The sequence below is a fragment of the Ipomoea nil genome, unplaced genomic scaffold (assembly GCF_001879475.1).
Source record: "Ipomoea nil cultivar Tokyo-kokei standard unplaced genomic scaffold, Asagao_1.1 scaffold2805, whole genome shotgun sequence".
NCBI lineage: Eukaryota > Viridiplantae > Streptophyta > Magnoliopsida > Solanales > Convolvulaceae > Ipomoea > Ipomoea nil.
The window spans coordinates 2,363,452-2,381,365 of record NW_017619233.1 but is presented as its reverse complement, the minus strand read 5'-3'; the positions used below and the strand labels follow the sequence as shown (position 1 = coordinate 2,381,365).

At 36.4% G+C, this 17,914-nt stretch overlaps 3 protein-coding genes across 10 annotated transcripts; 1 reads left to right on the top strand and 2 right to left on the bottom strand.

The window, feature by feature from the left end:
* LOC109158159 lies at window positions 1-5,236 on the top strand. 6 transcript variants are annotated; one of them, XR_002050317.1, is made up of 10 exons: window positions 3-136; window positions 220-371; window positions 812-921; window positions 1,644-1,709; window positions 2,475-2,557; window positions 2,884-2,930; window positions 3,163-3,241; window positions 3,336-3,505; window positions 3,601-3,636; window positions 3,672-3,842. XR_002050317.1 is itself a non-coding variant. In XM_019306003.1 (9 exons), the coding sequence occupies exons 1-9, from the start codon at window positions 95-97 to the stop codon at window positions 5,075-5,077; spliced, it is 813 nt and encodes a 270-aa protein (XP_019161548.1). In that variant the 5' UTR covers window positions 1-94; the 3' UTR covers window positions 5,078-5,236. The 6 variants fall into 6 exon arrangements, 5 of the variants coding, with proteins under 5 accessions (XP_019161548.1, XP_019161551.1, XP_019161552.1 ...); XM_019306003.1 differs by lacking the exons at window positions 3,601-3,636; window positions 3,672-3,842 and adding an exon at window positions 4,921-5,236 and having other exon boundaries at window positions 1-136; window positions 3,336-3,412; XM_019306006.1 differs by lacking the exons at window positions 3,601-3,636; window positions 3,672-3,842 and adding an exon at window positions 4,926-5,025 and having other exon boundaries at window positions 2-136; window positions 3,336-3,412.
* Window positions 5,115-6,303, bottom strand: LOC109158157 (DNA-damage-repair/toleration protein DRT102). Its single transcript, XM_019306000.1, has one exon. The coding sequence runs from the start codon at window positions 6,201-6,203 to the stop codon at window positions 5,274-5,276; it is 930 nt and encodes a 309-aa protein (XP_019161545.1). The 5' UTR covers window positions 6,204-6,303; the 3' UTR covers window positions 5,115-5,273.
* A 901-nt stretch (window positions 6,304-7,204) lies between these two features.
* On the bottom strand, window positions 7,205-12,296 carry LOC109158156. 3 transcript variants are annotated; one of them, XM_019305998.1, is made up of 6 exons: window positions 11,842-12,296; window positions 10,085-10,214; window positions 9,778-9,962; window positions 9,147-9,689; window positions 8,011-8,126; window positions 7,205-7,463 (listed from the first exon to the last, which is right to left on the bottom strand). In XM_019305998.1, the coding sequence occupies exons 1-5, from the start codon at window positions 12,184-12,186 to the stop codon at window positions 8,016-8,018; spliced, it is 1,314 nt and encodes a 437-aa protein (XP_019161543.1). In that variant the 5' UTR covers window positions 12,187-12,296; the 3' UTR covers window positions 7,205-7,463; window positions 8,011-8,015. The 3 variants fall into 3 exon arrangements, with proteins under 3 accessions (XP_019161543.1, XP_019161542.1, XP_019161544.1); XM_019305997.1 differs by lacking the exon at window positions 7,205-7,463 and having other exon boundaries at window positions 7,886-8,126; XM_019305999.1 differs by lacking the exon at window positions 7,205-7,463 and having other exon boundaries at window positions 7,886-8,126; window positions 10,151-10,214.
* Window positions 12,297-17,914: the final 5,618 nt, after the last annotated feature.

Sequence of the window (17,914 nt, the reverse complement as noted above, 5' to 3'; positions counted from 1 at the left end):
TGATTATCAAATAAGATATATCTCTATCCACCTGCAATTACTTTTACTTTGCCAAATCGCCGGCGCCACTTTGATATCCAGCGCGTTGAGGAAAATGGCGGTTGTGTGGTGTTATACCGTGCCATCACAGAGCAAGGTAAAACCAAATTGAAGGGTCATCAGCAATTCTCACATTCCATAGCTAACTAACATTCTTTTCAACCAATTCTTCTCCACTAGATGGCGCATGGCATCCAGTGCTGCTCTTCCAGTTCAATCAATAGGCGGAAGCCTGAGAAGAAGCTACAAACCCAGGCACCAAAGCTGTTGAAGCTTGCGGTTACCGGAGCCACGCAACTCCTAAGCCTCTTATCTCCCCCTCACAAAGACAGGTTCTTCAATTTCTCGTCTCATATTTTCAAAATTAGTTTTAGTTTGCCAGCGCTTACAGGTTGGTTGGATTGTTAACGACACTTCATTTCACTCAAAATAGTTTATAGTTTCTATTGGTTGCCAAATTGTCCTCGTTGAGATCTGTAACTCTGGATTGGGTCGGGTCACGATATAGAAATGTAATATCTGTAGAGGAATAGTAATACTTTTAAATCTCTCCTTATGACTAACAAACGCATCTTGATTAGTATTACATTTTTTAGTATAAGTATTACGTTTTAATCTTGAACTCTAACGGATAAGGAAGACGATCACAAACAAGTTTTGGCCTATTGGATATGTATTGATACTGCTATACTATAATGTTACTGATGAAAGGGATAGTTAATTGATTCTTTGGTAGAACCAGCATATCCTCTGTAAGTTTTCCTGTTTGCAGGCTGGATGAATTGAATGGTGAAGGTGGAAATATTGAACTCTCTGTTTCTGATGTTGACGATGTTCTAACGATTATTAAGGATGATTATGAAAGAGAGTATTTTGTTACAGGTACCAATCTGTATTCGTTAGTAGTGCTTTACATTTAAGCAGTAATTTCTGCACCTGCCATGAAAGTGAAATAATGATGCACAGAGGAGCTAAATTGTATAGCTTGTTAGCTGGATGAGTAAGAATTTTTTTTTTTTTTCCTGCATTCTCAAGCTGAAGAAAAGATTGATTATGTAAAAATGGATAGGTCAGTAGTATCTAACCACAGCTCTCACGTGAACTATGAATATAAATGAATGACTGACTATTCACTCATATTCACCATGAACCAAAATCACACTTTCACATGTCTTCTCATATGAACCACTGACAAGAATAAGGAATGTATGAATGTGTGTTTTTCACTGTGTGTGTGTATATATTTTATATATATATATATATATATATATATATATATATATATATATATATATATATATATATATATATATATATATATATCTGTGTGTGTGTGTGTGCACAAGCACACATGCCTTACTTTGCAGACTTTACCCCTGCACCAATAGATGTTGAACGGCTGTTATTGGAACGTATTTTCTACCATATGAATATCTTGTATTCTTCTAATTACCATTTACCAAACTATCAAATCCCTCTCAATCACAAACTCCTTTATCTTACCATCACTATTTGATAAGAAAATGTTGATTTGCTCTTTACACATTGTAACAGGTGTTTAAAATAAGCTTCTGTGACTGAATCAGAATTTTTGTTGAATTCAGGACTTTTCACTAGTGCAATTTATGCAGAAGATTGCACCTTTGAAGATCCAACTATTAAATTCCGTGGTAGACTTATTTACACATATGGTTATGGGCTGTTATAACAGTATTGCTCTTAGCTATTTCATTGATGCTATACACAATTTATTTTTGTTGATTGTTTTGTAAAACTTTGCAGTTTTGAACCTCAATCATATTCAACGTATTTTTTTTTAATTGCGTATAGTACTGAATGACCCATACTCTTCCAATTTAGTATCATATCTTCTTACCCTTCCAGGAGACCACCAATTGGCTTTCTATTATTTTCTACTGAAACTTCTCTATCTTCCTACTGGCTGGACATTGGATTATAACTCCTTTTAGGGCCTTTTAGAGGGGATGTCATTTGCAAATTTTAGTACCATTCAACACTGAGGTTGTCAGAAACATCCAACTATTAGGTTGAACACATTACGCATGTAGGTTTTGTTCATGGATATGGAACCAATACAATAATTTTCTTGGTCCCTTCGTTTCTAGATAAATGGGATAGTAAGAGAAATTATTGGGCATTGGTTGATTTTTGCATCGTAAATAGCTTTTAAAGTGAGGGTTAACTTATTTTCAGTCAATTTTGGACCATTGTTTGGATTTACCATTCCATTTTATATGAGACAAACAGTTCTATAAGTGTCTGACATTTAGTAATTAGTATGACCTCTTAAGAAAACAGAAGTAAAGCTTCTTACCTTATAATTTTTGTCTAAAAGTCAAATCCTAAATTTGAAAATTGAAATAATGAAGATAAGATAAGGTGTCTATTGTCTAATCTTTTACTTTGCCATCCAGGAAGGGACTTGTACTCACGCAACTTGAAATTGCTTGTTCCATTTTTTGATAACCCCTCGATCAAGTTAGAGAAGATTGAGAAGGTAACATATGACACATTCATCTGAGATGGAAAATACTTTTTTATTTATTTAAATACTTTATTCATGCTTCACGGTATATAACTATATATTGGCATATTGCTAAGGATTAGTCTTTTATTTATTTAGTAATTGTTAAGAGTCCCACATTGGAAAACATAAAAGAGACTATATGGGTTTATAAGGCCATAGGTTAGACTTGCTAATTGATTGGACTCAGGGCCTATACTTAGTTTATATGGTTGTTCCTTGGATTCAGTCTTTTGGTCCAATCTTATTTTATACCAATTATTTTTTATTTCAGTGTTTTCGTTGTTGTTCATATGCAGGATGCCAATAGCAATGCAGACTTCATAATGGCAACCTGGAAGCTCAGGTGCTTCTCTTTGGTACTTTGATTTTTGATGCGGAAAGATTGTCTGATGTCAAAGTTTTTTCCTTAATTTCCTTGTTGAGTTATTGAGAATTCCAGTTTAAATTAAGAAGTTATCCCCTTATTTTATTTAAAGAAGACAGTTTGTAATCTGTCAATTTTTTGTTAATTCTTACAAGCAAAATATGGTATTAGTTGCTCAATCTTAGTTGTCCAACCCCCGATTAATTTGCAGAACATATCTCAAGCTTCCATGGAAACCCCTCATATCAGTGAATGGATGCACAGTTTATGACTTAGACAGACAACTTAGAGTATGTACAATGAATTCCTGAATCCTGACATTTTTCTTAAACATGTATAAGGTTTGGTGTATCTTTAACACTAAAGTTTAATTTTAATGTGCAGATTGTGAGGCATGTAGAGAGTTGGGACATTTCTGCTCTTGAAGCAATTGGTCAGATTTTTACTCCTGGCTTTCAAAGGTCTGATTAATTCTGACACTATAATGAAAGGACATTGATTGTGGTGCTTCTTGTATCATTAAGTAACCCTTCTGCATTATCAAAAGCTACATAATAGAAAGAAAATGCAGTGTTGGTTAGAGATTATGAAGGACGGATTCTGATAAAGCACCAAACCGGTGGATTCTTTACTCAAAAGGAGAAAGAAAGTAAATCAGGACACAAATGAAGTTGAGAATTAATCAACCGATCAAGCAACGAAATTTCATATTACAAATAGAACATAAGTCATAGAATTCCAATAGGGAATCATGGGAGGATATTATTTACTTCCCTACACAATATATGATATTATAAATAGGAGTCTTCCTTAGTGGTGATTGTTGAGACATGCAATAGTAATTAGAAAATAAGAGTTAATTATAGTTGGGCAAGAACATATTTTACAATATGAGAAAATTTCAATTTTGGTTATATAACTATAGGGGCTTTGTTAATTTCAGTCCTTGACTTTAAAAAAGTCAATTTAGTACCTTGACTATGTAATTTTTGTCAATTTTGGTCACTCCGACTAAATTACCGGCTAAATTTTGCCGGAAAATTTTAATTGGTCAAATAATAAGGATTTTTAGCATTTTACTCCCCTTTTTTCTTCTCCGGCGAGTCCTTCCCTTTTCTCCATTTCCGGCGATCGCCTTTTCTCCATTTCCGGGGATCGTTTCTTTCGAAAGAAGGAGGGCAGTCGGTACAATTCACAATTGCGTATAATGTTCGTAACCGACTTGTATTTCTACAGCAAACCTGTGACTTTCCTTCCCATTTCTTAACAGGGGCGACTCAACTACGGATAAACCCAACCCTAACTCCGAGGCTTTTTGCGATCTGTTGGCCAGGAACTGCAATTTCCCTTTTCTCGCTACGTTAATTTTGATTACCTTCTTATTTATGGTGATGTCCAATTTCCCGATTTCGTGATCGAGATCAACGGAGCTCGACCATTTCCCACTTAGTCCTCTCGATTTGCTTTAAGGTCGGATTTTTATCAACTATGCGTAGTTGTTTTGGCATGTGGTTTGGTAATTAATTGAATTGTGCTGCTTTCTATTCGTGATAATTTGTTTTTGATGCTCTGGTGTTTTCTTATGATTTTAGGGTTTGACAGTAAATCATGTCTCAACAATTACTCGGAGAAGATGGATTCGCCGGAGAAGAAGGAAAGAGGCGTAAAATGACCAAAATACCTTCATTATTTTAACTATTAAAATTTTCTGGCAAAATTTGGCCGGAGTGACCAAAATTGACAAAAATTATATAATTAAGGTACTAAATTGACACTTTCAAAAGTCAGGGACTAAAATTAACAAAACCCTTATAGTCATATGACCAAAGTTGAAATTTTCTCTTTACAATATCCTTGTTGTTTTTAGTCCTTTCAATTCAATTCTCCATTGTTCCTTTCTCAATTGTTCTTTACTCTATGTCTCTAACAAATTGGTCTGACCTGCTGTGGATTCGTGTCGAATTGTTAGAGAAGAGCCATTAGGAAATACATATGGAAATGGAGGAAATGCATATGGAAATTGGGTTGTTGTGTTTCTACAACCAGTCAAACCAGCTAACTCAATCAGCCAAACAATTTTAACCATCCATTTGTCAATCCTACTACTTCCTTCATTTGGGGTATGAGATTTGGTTGCAGTTAAGTAACTATAAGCCATGTGAGAAGGAGAAGGAAAGGAGTTGTTTTATTGAGAAGTCAAGGAAGGTATTATACAAAGCACAAAGGATGTCTATAAGGTTTAATACACACATACAAACATACATAGGAGGCATAAAATAAAGGAAGGATCTCATGAGAGTAAAACAGCACATAACAGTAGAGCTAATTCTCCTTCTGCTGCTTATCCATGGCAGCATTGGCTGCGGCAAGATCCTCGTCCAGGAATATATCCCACTGCCCCTCCCACTTGATGAAGAACTCTGTGTCCTCCAAATACTTTACCCGGTGAACATCCCCGGCCGGCGTGAACAAGTAATCCCCCACCCCCAAATCGTATTTCTCCCCTTTGCTCAAGTTCCACACTGTTTTGCTCCCCTGCAGCACCACCACATCGTGCCCAAACGTGTGGTGATGAGCCGGTTCCACACTCCCACCCTTGAACTTCACAAACGCCGACGTCGGCGTCTCCCGGACTATGCTCATTGACCCGCCCGGCATGATCTCAACGCCTGTAAATTCCCGATTCTTAACCAGCGAGCATAGCGTACACGGCGTCGTTTCGTTCTCTGCGTTTTTAGGGTTTTTCGGGGCTCCGATTTTTGACATTTCGGGGAGGGAACCGGTGAGGAATGATTCGATATCTGATGGCCAAGGGTTGGAGCTGGAGGCGGGGCAGGGAGATTTGAAGGGAGTGTTCAGGAAGGAATCTAGGATTTGCGAAGCGACATCGGGGGAAGTGTTCATGCCGGACACGGCGAGGACGTTGCAATTGTTGATCGATCGGGCGTTGATGGCCTCGCCGGGGGTGAGGCAAGTGGCGGCGTAGACGCCGGGGAATTTGTTGGCGAAGATGGCGACTCCGACGCCGGTGCCGCAGGCGACGAGGCCTCGAGTCTCAATTGATGGATCGTCGGCGGCGGCTTGGCTAACGCGGCGCCCGATTTCTTCGCCGACTGAGTAGTACTTGTCGGTGCCTAGGTCTTCGACGTTGATGTTCAAGGCGCGGAGCTGAGCTACCAGGGTGTCCTTGAGGTCGCTGCCGAAGGAATCGGCTCCGGCGATGATCTTAAGGCGGCGATCGGTGGAAGCCATGGGGACTGTGTTGAGTGAAGAGAGTGGGCGCTGGTGAAAGAGTTTTCTTGAGATAGATAGATAGATTCCTCGGAGAGAAGATTACCGATTTGCAGGGGATAGCTAAATATACAATGAATCTAGACATTCGCTAATGACATCAATTGTATCTGAAGTTTAATAATTGAGTTTAGTATACTCCATAATCTTACTCCTTAAATTTTACTGATTCAAATTATTATTTTTATGTGAATCCCAAAAATATCTATATTTAAATTTTGTATTTATGGATACAAATTGAAAGTACAAAATAGAAGTACATGTAACATTTTTCTTAATAATTTTTTATGAAAATAGCACTTTTAAGTTTTTATTCTTTTACTATTGTTCTTAAATTATACTCAGAATTGTGTTTTTTAGTAGTACTATTAACTCTGTTATAATATAGTATCTGTTCATATCTCATGATACTGTATATACGAAAATATACGTGATTATATTATACGGTTTTAGGTCGGTTTTGGTTTCAGATCATATATCTAGTTTGTTTGTTGATGAAAATATTCGAGCTCAGGATCCTCAAACAGTAGGTCAATAATCTCCGAACATATAATTCTGTCTGATAGTACTAAAAAAAAAAAAGACTACCACTTATGATCTAATTTTTTTTAATTTTCTAATTAATAACTCAACCAATAATTAAGGGTGTGTTTGGAAACTCGAAAAATGATTTCTGGAAGTCATTTTCAGGTTTCTAGTGTTTGGCAAGAAGGAAAACCAAAAGTCAATGGAAAATGTTATCTTGGTCAATGGAAAATAAGACTATTTTTCAGGAAAATGACTTCCCCTCACATCTGCTCTCTACCAACACCACGCTGCCACACCTCATCTGCACTCTCATCTTCTTTCTTGCTACACTAGTTGTTTCTTCTTCATCTTATTGCCATCATTTCGTCGCCGTTCACCACCACCAAAATATGTTTTTTTTTTTTTTTTTTTTTTTTTTAGTTTTGATTTTTTCTCTCCGATGGCAGATCTGGCGGATCTCAGCCACCAGAGATGGTTTCCGGTTGTGGGGACGAAAACCCACAGCCGGAAACTTCCTCGCTGCTTTTCGCATCGTTGAGCTTCTGAAGAAGCTCGTCCTTCTTGACTGACAGTGCTTAGTGCCCAATTGCCTAGCCGACCAACCATTGAATGCCTTGGAATTAATGAAAAAGAATCTGGTGGTTGCCGCCATGAAAGGTAGTGGAAGCCACCGGAAATTGGGGATGAATGGGTCTGCAGCAATGGAAGAGAACATGATAAAAATCTAGAAATTAATCTTTAAATTTGTGGCCCAAACTGTAGCAACCTTACTTATGGAGTTTTATAATAATAATAATAATAATAATAAAATCATTATTATTCTAAATATTTAAAATTAAAAATAATTTTACTCATTTTCCATAAAATGAACCAAACACATCAAGACAGTTTTCCAGAATACAACCAAACACTAGAAAGGAAAATGTTTTTCGGAAAATGATTCATTTTCGAAAAAACATTTTTCAAAAGTCATTTTCCTGCTTCCCAAACGGACCTTAAATCGACAATAGTTGAACTAAATAGTCATCATATATAACATATAATCACCATACAAGTCAAAGACCCAAAACAACCTAGATAGTAATAATGCATTTGAACAGAAACGTTGGTGACTGCACTTTGAAAAGTTTAAATTTTTAGTTGAGATGAAAAATATTATTGATGAATTTGGTATCAAACCAATAGGTGAGCCTTCAATTACGTTCAATAAGCTAAGAGGCAACTCGGCATATATACTTACATACATCACATGATGGTGCAAGCACCAAGAGTACTGGCAATTGATAGAACCGTGCCGCCGGCATTGAGTATTGTCTTACATACATTCCATCCAGCCACCAGTTTATCACCCCGATTCTACACCAAAACAATTAAGTGTCCATCAACTTTAACAAGTAAACAAACAACGTAACCTGCTTTCGTGCTACGCAATGCACGCGATTTATGGTTGTTAGGGATGTCAATTTTAGTCCAAAATTAATGGACTAACTTGATAAGAAAGATAAAAAAATTTTAGCCTAGCTCACTCACTAATCAGATCAAAAATTCTCACTAACCAGATCAAAAATTTTTAGAGTTAGGATCAATAAATTTAAGCCGGATAAAAACAAGTCTGATAGGTTCGATAGCTCGAATAGACTAGTATAACTTGAAATTTACTAGGCTAGCTCAATAGCATGATAAGCCCACATACCGAGATATTAGGATTAGGACCAAGAATTTTAAACCCAACCAAAAAATAGTCTGAACTAATAAGCTCCAATCCTTATACCATTGACCAGGGTTCACAGTGCACTATGGGCCCTGGTGCATGTGTATGTATCTTATGTTGTGAATTTTTATTTTTTGTATTATGAAATTTTGTACCACTGTAAATTATGTACTTGAAACAAATTAGTACTTGTGTCTGTTATGAATTTTTGTGTCTTGTGAAATTATGTGTCTATGACCACAAATTAAATTTAATATATATATATATATATATATATATATATATATATATATATATATAACATGTGTATGTGTCTTGTGTTGTGATCTTTTATGTTCTGTGTTATGAAATTTTATACTTTACAAATATGAATTTTATACCTAGGTTGTTTTGATCCAAGGTCCACAATGTTACGTAAACTCTGGTCCATCATATAAATTACAAGTCCACATCTTGAACAAGCTAGTCTGATTAACATTGTCTATATATGTGCAATTAGTAAAATTGTGGTCTAGCAGGTGGCTCTTCAAATGGAAGGTCACGAGTTTGAGCCCCAGTGCGGGTGATATTGACTCTTTGTGCTTCAGTAGGTTGAGAAAGTAGCTATGATCACTGATACTTCAGAAGTACCAAAAAGAAAAAAAAAAAAAAATTGTGTGGCTTACCCTTTCCACAATTGCCTTGGAGGATCCTCTCCCCTCCGGATGTGATGCAGCAGAGGTATCTTTGATGGTGGTGTGCAGTACAGAGTAATCCAAGAAGAAGACATCATGGTCCCTGTAGTGCCTATGGTTAACATAGGCTTTGGTGGAGTAACAATGGAGGCACAGAGCGTAAGAGCGGGCGGAGCATTTAGAGCAGCAGAAATATAGGTCAGGGATGAAGCAATTACACCAGCTGCAGAACGGCTTTCCAGTCAGAACAATGTAGTATAAAGTCCTGGATTCCGTCATACTCATCCCCACATTTCTATCCTTCACTAGCATTTTGAAAAGCTCCGGGTGGGCATATTCTGGGTACCTCTTTTCTTTCATGGATTCCACGAAATCTTCCATGGCTACCGTGGTTTTTCCTCTCTGCTTCACCATACTCCAGAAGAACTTATCTGCAGACTCCCTGATTTTCTGAGGGGCCGCATTGTAGTGAGCCTGTGCGATATATGCCAACTTCACTATACCTTCTTTATCTATCATAATCTTCGTCCTCACCTTACATCACATAGCGTTAATTAGTTTCTGTGATATACTGAATTATATTGTGTAATGGTTAATTAGAATTGAAGGTAGTCTAACTTACCGAAAGGCTGGTTATTGAGTTGGAATGACTTGAGTCTCTTAAATTTGGAACGGGAATTATTGATTTGGAATGACGGGAGTCTATTGAATCTGGAATATTGTGGCGTAATGAGTTAGAATAACTTGAGCCCGTTGAACTTGGAATATTGCGGCGTAATGAGTTAGAATGACTTGAGCCTGTTGAACCTGAAATATTGCGACGTAATGAGTTAGAATGACCCGAGTCAATGCGGCATAATGAGTTAGAATGACTACTTACGTCTTTCAATTTAAATTTGAAATATGGCGTATTAAGTTGGAATAATTACTTGAAACATGACGTATCGAGTTGGAATGACTACTTGAAACGTGGCGTATCGAGTTGGAATAACTACTTGAATTTTTTGAACTTGAAAGATGGCGTATGGAGTTGGAATCTTCCTTGCCTTTTCCCTTGTCCTACATAATAATAATAATAATAATAATAATAATAAATTAATTAATTAATTAATTAATTTCCCATCCTAAAATTAAATTATTACTAAATATCTTGTGATTTGATGATATTATTGTTCCTTTCTCTAAATAAGGAAGGTCTCATGTTCGAACTCCAGTATGAGGATATTGGGCTTGTTTGGTTATCAACGGTTAGTGGTTAGCGATAGCGGGTTGTGTTAGCAGTTATCAGATAGCAGATTGTATTAGCGTGTTTGACCAGCAGATTGTATTAGCGGTTTATAAAAAAGTATTTGGTAAAATTAGATGTTTAGATTAGCGGTTAACATGTAAAATGACCTATATACCCTTATAATAATTAATAATAATAATAAGAATTAAAAAAAAAAAAAAAAAAAAAAAAAAAGAGAAAAAGAAGAAGAAAGAAAGAAGCTGCTCCCCTCTTGGCTCTTGTATTCCCACTTTTCCCACCGTCCCACATCGGTGGGAAAAGTGGGAATGGAGCCTTGAGGCTCCTATTTAAGGAGCCTCAAGGCTCCACAAATTCATTCGTTGTGGGATGGGCAACATTGAGGAGCCAAAACGGCTCCTCAAATAAAAGTTTACAGTTTTATTTTTTTTTTTAATAATATATAAATAGGGGCGTTTTGGGAAAAATTTAATTTTTTCCAAAACGCTAATTGCAAACGTTGCACTTTGGGCTTGTTTGGTTATCCGCGGTTAGCGGTAGCGGACTGTATTAGCGGTTATCGAATAGCGGGTTTGACCATCGAATTGTACAAGCGGTTTGTAAAAAAATGTTTGCGGTTATCGAATAGCGGATTGTATTAGCGGGTTTGACCATCGAATTGTACTAGCGGTTTGTAAAAAAACGTTTGGTAAAATTAGTTGTTTAGATTAGCGGTTAATATGTAAAATGACCAAAAGGGTAATAATAATAATAATAATAATAAAAACTAAAATTGATGTGGCAAAATGCGAAGGAAATGGCGTTGAGCTCCCCATTAAAAGGGGAGCTCAACGCCCCTTATTCATTCCGGCCCATCCGATGTCCCACATCGGATGGGCAGGAAAAAAGAAGCCTCAGGCTTCTTTATTTAGAAGCCTGAGGCTTCTGTTAAAATTATTATTATTATTAAACAAAAAGTAAAAAAAAAAAAAAAGGTGTTTTGGGCAAACGCAGCTATCAGATTTTGGCGGTTTGGAGTAAATCCGCTGCTCCAAATCGCCATTTACCAAACATAGTTTTCAGCGTTTTGACTATGTCAAAACGCTAAAAACAGCGGATTTGTCAAAATTTTGGCGGATCTGTCAATAACCAAATAAGGCCTTTGTAGCGTTTGCAAAAGTAGCGGTTTGGAGCAAATCGCTGCTAACTAAACAGTTTTTTTTTTTTTTTTTTGCGGTTTGACCATGTCAAACCGTCAAAGATGGCAGATCGGTCGATAACCAAACTTACACTAGGGTTATTGACTTAATAATCTTAAGATTTCTAGTTTGAACTAATAATCTTAAGATTTCTAGTTTGAACAACAGTGAATTTATATAGTCACTTAAAAAAAACACTAAACAAAGAAGAAGTATACATAATATTAATCTTTAGTCAATTCATTGTTGAACATGAAAATACCTTTTCAATAACACAGGTGGGTTCCCCACGGCCCTCGTTATGCATCATTAATACACTATGGTTGTCAGCAAAGGAGTCATGATTGTGTTGGAATGTTCTGCCATAGAAACACTTGACGCAGAGGTTGTAGTTACACCCCTTGTATAACTCACATTTGGTGCAACACAAGTAGAAACCAACCAGAAGCTTCGCGCAAACATCGCACCTACGTATGCGTCTCTTCGTCTCTCGTACGTAGAATTCCTCCAAGGATTCTCCGCAGCCCATAGCTCTGCGTGCCCGCTGCTTATACTCCTCGGACCCTCTTTCCAAGTAATATCGTGCGGCTTCTCTCAAATCTTCCATATCTCTTAGCAGGAGAGTGGCCGGCGGGGATCGGAGATTTTCTTGAAAGGCTTATTAGTTAAGGTGATCAAGCAGAGGGTTTGCAACTATTCAGGGATGTCAACTTAACCCTAAACCAATGGGTTGACCCAATTAATCCTGAAAATTATAGGGTTAGACCCAATAAAATTAGGCCAATAAAAAATTTCTATGTAAATTCGGAATTATTATATATACAACTTGTATATATAATAATTCCGAATTTACATAGAAATTTCTCCATTGTTGGTCTACAATAATGAAAGATTAAAGTATTGTACCTGGCGCCTTCATGTTTGACTGGATGTGGTTCGCCAACCATGGATTCGCTGGATGATGACTGGTTGTATATTATAATAAGTTTAATTTTTAGTACACATTTGGTGGTTGATGAGGAGAGTGTAAATGGACAGAGTAGTTGGAAAGAAAAGACAAAAGTATTCAAAAGAAAAGTTAATTAAATTAGGGTGTGTTTGGAAACCTGGAAAATGAGTTCTGGAAATCATTTTCCAAGTTTTCAGTGTTTTGATGTGCCTGGAAAATCAAGTCAACGGAAATCATTTTCCGTTGACTTTGGAAAATAGGCTTGTTTTGGAGGAAAATAACTTCCCCTTTTTTTGGGGGGAAGTCATTTTCCAACTTTTACACCAACATCACACCACCACCAACATCATCAACACCATACCACCATCACCACCACTATTGTCGCCGCCACCACCACTATACCCCCGCCACCATCACACCACCACCAACACCGCAACCACTACCACCACCACCACCACCACTACCGCCACCATCGCCACCGCCACCACCACCACATACCACCACCACCACACCACCACCTTCACACCACCGCCGCCGCCACCACCGCAACCACCGTCGCCGCCACCACTACCACCGCCGCCGCCACCGCCACCGCCACCATACCACCGCAACCACCTTCGCCGCCACCACCACCACCATACCACTGCAACCACCGTCGCCGCTACCACCGCCACCACCACCATACCAGCACAACCACCATCGCCGCCACCACTACCACCATACCACCACCACCGCCATCACCACCATACCACCGCCACCACCACCACACCACCGCCATCACACCGCCGCCAATTATTATTATTATTATTATTATTATATAACGAATAACACCACTACCACTACACCACCACCATAATATTTTTGATATATTATTAATTTTTTTTTTTGAAAAACTTAGCTATTTTTTATTATATTTAAAATTAATATTATATTATTATATATTATTATACATGTTGTAATATTCTAAATAAAATAATTAAAATGTTTAGTTATACAATTCTACTCATTTTTCAGAAAATGAACCAAACGCAGAAAAACAGTTTTCCATAATGCAACCAAACACTGGAAAGGAAAATGTTTTCCGGAAAATGACTCATTTTCCAGAAAACATTTTCCAGAAGTCATTTTCCTGCTTTCCAAACGGACCCTTAATTAAACTCCATCCAGAAAGGGGTGGTTAGTTGGTAGAATTATTTTATAATAACAGTTTATATATATTCTGCATTTTATGATTTTTTTTAAAAGATAAATTGAGTCTAATTTAGCTTCCAGGCACAACACTAAATTATAAATTTTTACATATAAGAAACTTAATTTAAATTAAACCTTCAAATATTTGTGAGAGGATTAATCAAACTATTACCACTTTACTAGAAGCAAATTTTAAGTGTGGTGCAAATCTTATTTTATTACAAGCCGAGATTCCGAGAGTATTCAAAAACTGTGGGAATTGAACCATATCCGTTGGCTTATGTATCCTGAGGGTTAATGACATAAATAGGCAAAAAAAAAAAATGACAAAAATAGGAAGCATTTGAAAGTTGGATAAAAATAGGTAAAACTCATTTGTCAAATACGTTTCTTGTAGTCTACGTATGTATACACTACGAGACACGCAAATCCACTTGATCGGCTAACTGTCGCCAGTTAGGAGAGACACAAGTGAGACTTGCATCTCTCAGTATGGCCGGGAGAGACAAGACATTACAGACATGTTTTTTTAGGTGCGTGATTTTCCTTCTTAAGGTGCATGGTTTTCCTTCTTAAGGTGCGTAGTTTTCATTCTTAAGGTGCGTTGTTTTTATTTTTAAGGTGCGTGATTTATATGCTTAAGGTGCGTCAGTTGTTGAAACTTAATGTGCGTCATTTTAAAACTTTAGGTGCGTGGTTTGTGTTCTTAAGGTGTTTTGTTTGTGTGCTTAAGGTGCGTGGTTTGTGTACTTAAGGTGTGCCATTTTAAAACTTTAGGTGCGTGGTTTGTGTTCAGGTGCTTTGTTTGTGTGCTTAATGTGCGTGATTTGTGTTCTTAAGGTGTTTTGTTATTGTGTGCTTAAGGTGTGTGATTTGTGTACTTAAGGTGCGCCATTTTAAAACTTTAGGTACGTGGTTTGTGTTCTTAAGGTGCTTTGCTTGTATGCTTAAGGAGTGTGGTTTGTGTGTAGGTGCGCCAATTTAATCTTTAATTAAAAATTATGTTAGTTAACGATCAGAAATATGGTCCTAATAGTAATTTCTCATCCTTCATCCCATTTGGGGTTATTCATTCTTCTTCCCCTTATTAAAACCCATACGGAAATGCAAATCTTCGTACCCAAAACATCTTCAACCCACGCAAAAATAAATATTTGTCTAACCTTCCTTCTTTAAGGGGTTGAAGTTGATTTGGGTACGAAAGTTTACATTTCTACATGGATCTTAATAAGGGGAAGAAGAAGGAATCATCCCAAATGGAATGAAGGATGAGAAATTACCATTAATGCCCTATTTCTAATAGTCAACTAATAAGATTTTTAACAAAGGACTAAATTGTGTAAAACCATCAAAGTCAAGGACTAAATTGAGCAAAAAAAGTCATTTAGTACTAAATTGAGTAAAATCACTATAGTCAAGGATTATATTGGGTATAACTCCTCAAAAAGACATATATACACTCTCTTGGTTGATCTTGTCACACTCCCTTGTATAGTTTATAGGCTATTACACAAAGCATACCCAAATGGAACGTTATGCTGTGAGCACGTGCCCACCTTGCAAGGTGGGCACGGTTCCATATCCATAATTTCTATACTATACATCCATAATTTCTATACTGTAGATTCATAATTTCTACTTTAGATTCATAATTTCTAAATTGTAGATTCATAATTTAAATACTGCAAATTCATAATATCTGTACTGTAGATTCATAATTTCTGTACTGTAAATTCATAATTTCTAAACTGCATAGTTATCAAATTATGAACATATAGTTCTCTGATTTGTGAAAACAGAGCTCAACAATTGAAATCTAAAATATAAATTTTATGAATCTACAGTATAAAAATTATGGATCTACAGTATAAAAATTATGTTGTGGCCATGTGCTCACAGCATAATTTGCCATACCGAATGCCCACCATCAGATTGTGCTTGGGGGTTTTCTGAATCACCAAAAAAGGGCATATATACCTAGTAACATCACTCCTCCAAGCCCACATGAGCTTGGCATTGTTGCAAGGCTTGTTGTGGCATCAGCCCGGCTAAGCCAAAACCCAGATTACATGAAAGATGGCATGTTTGACCGGACCAATATAATCCTAATCCACATTCTCATTTTATTCACCAAGTTTTCTTTTTCTTCATTTTATTCCACAGAATCCATGAGAAAAGAAGTATATAGTCTTACCAATTCTTTTGTTTGTTGGACTTGAAAGGATTAGCAGTAGGATTCTGGCAGGAGATCCATTTTCTTGAAAGGCTTAAGCTGAGGCGGCAGAGAGTTTAGGAGTGCTGTATGTACAGAGCTTTATATGCACTTTTTGTGCTAAAATTCAACCTATATCTTACTTCTAAAGTTTTCATTGTTGACAATTCATGGTTACCTTTGTTTATAGTTGTGTTCTTTCTCTGTCTTTTCACAAATATTAATATAATATATACTCTGTAATAACTAATATAATATCGTATTGTACCCGATACAAACATGCTTGTATTGTAGATTGTATTATCCGTACAAATGTTAATAGTAACAGAGCGACCTCAATCAAGTTGATTTGATAATCACAAGGTTCCAAGTTCGACTCACCTTTGGAATGGTCTATTGGGCTAGTCAACTATTGACGAAGTAGGTTAGTTCACTTCATTTGTGGTCCTTACTCTTTACAACTATGGTTACAAAGCCATAGAAGTTTCACCCAGAGTGCATTTTCAAATAGCAACTAGGGAATTTCTCCTAAACCAAAGTGTTAGTAGTAGTCGAAACGAGGTTCAACTAAAGCACACTTTTGAATAGCAATTACACATTTTTTTTCATAAATTAAAATGTTAATAGTATTTGGGCAACCTGATACATCTGTGTGACTTTATCATTTGCATAGAAATTTCCAAAATTTTAAATATGCATAGAAATTTCTCAACATTAGTTGTGCAGGTTACGTTTATAACAATTAAATTAGTCCTCACTTTAACATGAGAATCTGTTCTCACTTCACACCTGAACCCTCTCATTTATGTACTTTCTTTTTCTTTTTTCTTTTGAGAATATTTATGTACTTTCTTAATAATCACTTCTTCACCTAATGCATTATTGGAACGAACATAAATATAGTAAATGAAATAGATAATTTATTATTCTCCTAATTAATTAAACATTAATGCTAATCATTTCATAATTACATATTAAGGTAATGTGCATTTTTCTTTCCAAAATGTTGAACTCCAACTCGACAGAACATTTGGGAGGATGTAAATCATGGTAACTCAACTGCGTACAAGGAGTGGCTGGTGAGACTCGATCCCTGGTTATTCTTTCCAACTTTCACCTTTATGATCAGTTGAGCTGCCCATGCGGGCCAATAATGTGCATTTTTCTTCTTGTTATAGATCATTGCAAGTGGTGAATTTTAGATAAATATAATGACGTTATAAAATGTTGTTAAACTTCAAATATGCTCACAAGCATTTTAGTATCTGAGTGTACCATTTTAGATAAAATGATGAAACTCTTAGATTTCTCGACCTATTGAAGTACAAAGAGTCAACACCTCTTCCAGATGCTTAATTTCATGATTTCCCATATGAGAGAATCACTACATGCCATCTGAGTACAAAATGTTTGGCTGAATTACAGTGTTTGGTTGAAAGGAATTGCAATTCCACCAAATTACAATCTCCTCATTTTGTTGAATTGCAATTCATACCCTCTCCATATGAATTGCAATTCAATGGGAAAAAGGAAAACAAAATTACCCTAATTATTATTAGTATTATTATTACACAATGATATTTTAGTCTTTATACTACTCCTTCCTTTATCATTCTTAATAATTTTATTACTTCATTTCAAACAATATAATTTAAATGCTTACATTATTCTCACTTTATTCTTTTTTCACCTAATTACAATTCATTTCTCTCTAATTCCTTCTTTTCAATCAAACAAATGAAAAGGTGTTGTAATCTTATAGGTATACTTTACAACTTTTGACAACAAATAATGGGAAGAAAGGTGGTCGTAAACCCCACCCCCTATTTCTGTTTCGGCAAATAATGGGAAGAAATTAAAGGTGGTCGTAAACCCCACCCCCTATTTCTGTTTCGGATGTCTTATTCACAATAATGTCCTTTCTGGAAAGGACAAAAAAATAAATAAGATGATGGAGAAATTTATCCTCCGCCAACTCAATCA